Source organism: Schistosoma mansoni, chromosome W (assembly GCF_000237925.1).
Source record: "Schistosoma mansoni strain Puerto Rico chromosome W, complete genome".
Classification (NCBI taxonomy): domain Eukaryota; kingdom Metazoa; phylum Platyhelminthes; class Trematoda; order Strigeidida; family Schistosomatidae; genus Schistosoma; species Schistosoma mansoni.
In genome coordinates, this window is record NC_031502.1 from 18,800,353 (window position 1) to 18,802,879 (window position 2,527).

General features: G+C 36.5%; 1 protein-coding gene across 1 annotated transcript; it reads left to right on the forward strand.

Moving 5' to 3' along the window:
* Positions 1-404: 404 nt before the first annotated feature.
* Positions 405-1,183, forward strand: Smp_012070 (hypothetical protein). The gene is made up of 2 exons (XM_018788867.1): positions 405-632; positions 670-1,183. The coding sequence occupies exons 1-2, from the start codon at positions 432-434 to the stop codon at positions 976-978; spliced, it is 510 nt and encodes a 169-aa protein (XP_018654367.1). The 5' UTR covers positions 405-431; the 3' UTR covers positions 979-1,183.
* Positions 1,184-2,527: the final 1,344 nt, after the last annotated feature.

A 2,527-nucleotide genomic window follows, 5' to 3' on the forward strand; every position in this document is an offset into this window, starting at 1 on the left:
TTGGAGAAGATTCAGAAAACAGCAACTAAGCTGATTCCTGGAATAGCGAAGCTCCCGTATCATGTTCAACTTATTAAACTAAACCTATTTCCATTGCCATATCGAAAAACTGGAGGTGACTTGATTACGGTTTTCAAAGTGCTTAGTGACTAATTTACATCTGATATGCCCTCATTTTCCTTGTCTTCCAAAACAGAGAATTTACAGAACACTTCGAAAAAGTTCACAAACCCAGAACAAATTACTTGTCAGCTAACTATTGACGTACCCATTGAATCATCAACGAATGGAATTCATTAAATCTATCCGTCGAATCTTTCAAAAAAAACGTTGAATCAACTGAGAAACCATCATTGCCATTACTAACACAGGCCATCTAACCTCCTGTTCTTTACAAGCTGAAACGAAGTTTGAAAGTTTGCGTTGTAGGGATGGGTTTCAAGGTTATTCGTGAAATTTTGCTTCAACTGCTTGAAGAAAATATCCCAAAAGATTCTCATCCTATCCTATGCTTAGCAAAAACTGACCAAGAGCGTGCAAAGGCTAAAAAACATCGTGAGGGTATTGACGATGAGGACGAGGGTTTACTAATCAGTAATGCCCGAAAAAAGCGACGTATTTGGCTTAAACAGGTAAGTTTGATGTATAACTAACAGTTAATATTATTAGGCGTACGTATCACCAATCGCCTTTGCAGGAATTCAACGTAACACAGGTGATAAAGCTACTCGTGATGTAACATCCCGTGAATACTTGTCAGAATTTGAACGAGAAAAGCGTTTACGCCGTCAAGCTACTAGAGGGACAGTCGCTCTTTTTAATGCTGTTAAGCAACATCAAACAAATATAGGAAGGCAGCTTCAAGGGTCGAAAACCGGTTTCGAAGAAGAAAGAATTCTTACACAGGTTACAACTTCGGATTTTTTAGACCGTCTTTCTGCTGGAATAAGCGCTCCCAAGTTGTCCAAAACCCACTAAACAGAGGTCAATCATTTTGTACAGTACTTTTTGGTGGAGCAATACATATTCAGTGTTTTTGTTACTGGTTCTCACTTTGCTAGAGTAATTTTGGAAAATATGTTTCTAAGTTCCAATGTTGTATAATCTTTTGTTTTGTAATTCCCCAAGTAGTAGTCCCCAAATCCTTCTGAATAAACATACTGATTAGTATCTGTCCTGTTCCAGAGTCTTTTCGATCCATTTTGGTTTTTAATTCCAGGTTCCTAGCTTCTGTGATGCTAAGTTCATAGTAACGACTGAAAGTGATCTGATTGGTTTTTAGGAATGTATATATTTTCCTTTCTCAGCGACTGGTGTCTTTTCCTCCGATTTCGTGGTTCATACTTGCCATTTTCCTAACGTGTTTAGCTCCACGTTCAAATTTGGTAAGATAACCCCTAGTTCGTTTACTTAATGTAATCTTCCAGGAGCTTGCGTCATTCATTGCCAGTAATAAATCAAGGTATTCCACGTCTTAGCTTTTGAGGAATGTTGTTAGACTTTGGGATCAGATTCATGTTGTGCATACTTCGCCTTTGGCTAGTTTGTCTGATTAGACTCTTGTCCACGTAGTTCTATATATTTAGTTGGGTATCTTATTCTGTTTTAAACCAATGTATTTATCGTAGCAAGTGAAATGTGATTGTGACTCAATTGTAACCGTAGCGTTGTTAAGGGGCAATACTGGGTCAAATAGTTTGACGAACTGGGAAGGGAGCTACATAATTTTATCTTTCGAAATCAATATTAGATGATACTAGATTCATCTAGCTTTTGGGGAAGGGAGCATAGTATCTGGCTGTTAATATCGAGACCTTGGGTGATCCCTGTCATCAGCGATATAATGCAGCTTACAAATTTATTGAGTCACCTTCATACATTTTTCAATGCTTAATTCAACTGTTATCAAAGGCATCCTTTTGATAAATGTATCAGTATAGTGACCGAAATTTCTGTTTTCTTGATACATTCAATTGTATGGTTTCATTTGTCATAAGATGTATATACCAAGATACAATCTACAAAACATCAGGTTTATTGAGCGGTTTCAGAACTCTATTCTGTTGTCTAATTTTACTGTTATAATTAAACAGTAAAAAGCTTAGTAGAATAGGGTATTGAATGACACCACTGAGATCCATTTATTATAAATAAATAGAGGACGAAGTACGTAATAAGTATGTAAACTAGCTAACTAACGAAGGAATGTGTTGAACAGCATGTTTCGACTAAGATGACAGAAAAAGTAGGTTTCGTTGATTTGGGAAAGTCCTTCTTTCTGCTCTTGAAAAATGCACTGGAAAACTACTTTCAAATCATAAATGGGCTCGTTCGTAAAGCCTATTCAGTGGTCTATAGCATGTGAATTTGTATAGGATTCTACACACAATGTAGATCTGAATGGTTAAGTTTATGCATTTCTACTGCTGATGTAATAGTAGCTGTTGTTAGTTAGATGTTTTATTTCCATGAAATTGTCGCTTATTAGTTGTATATATTGTCTCGAGAAATGATCGTACCTTCTGTG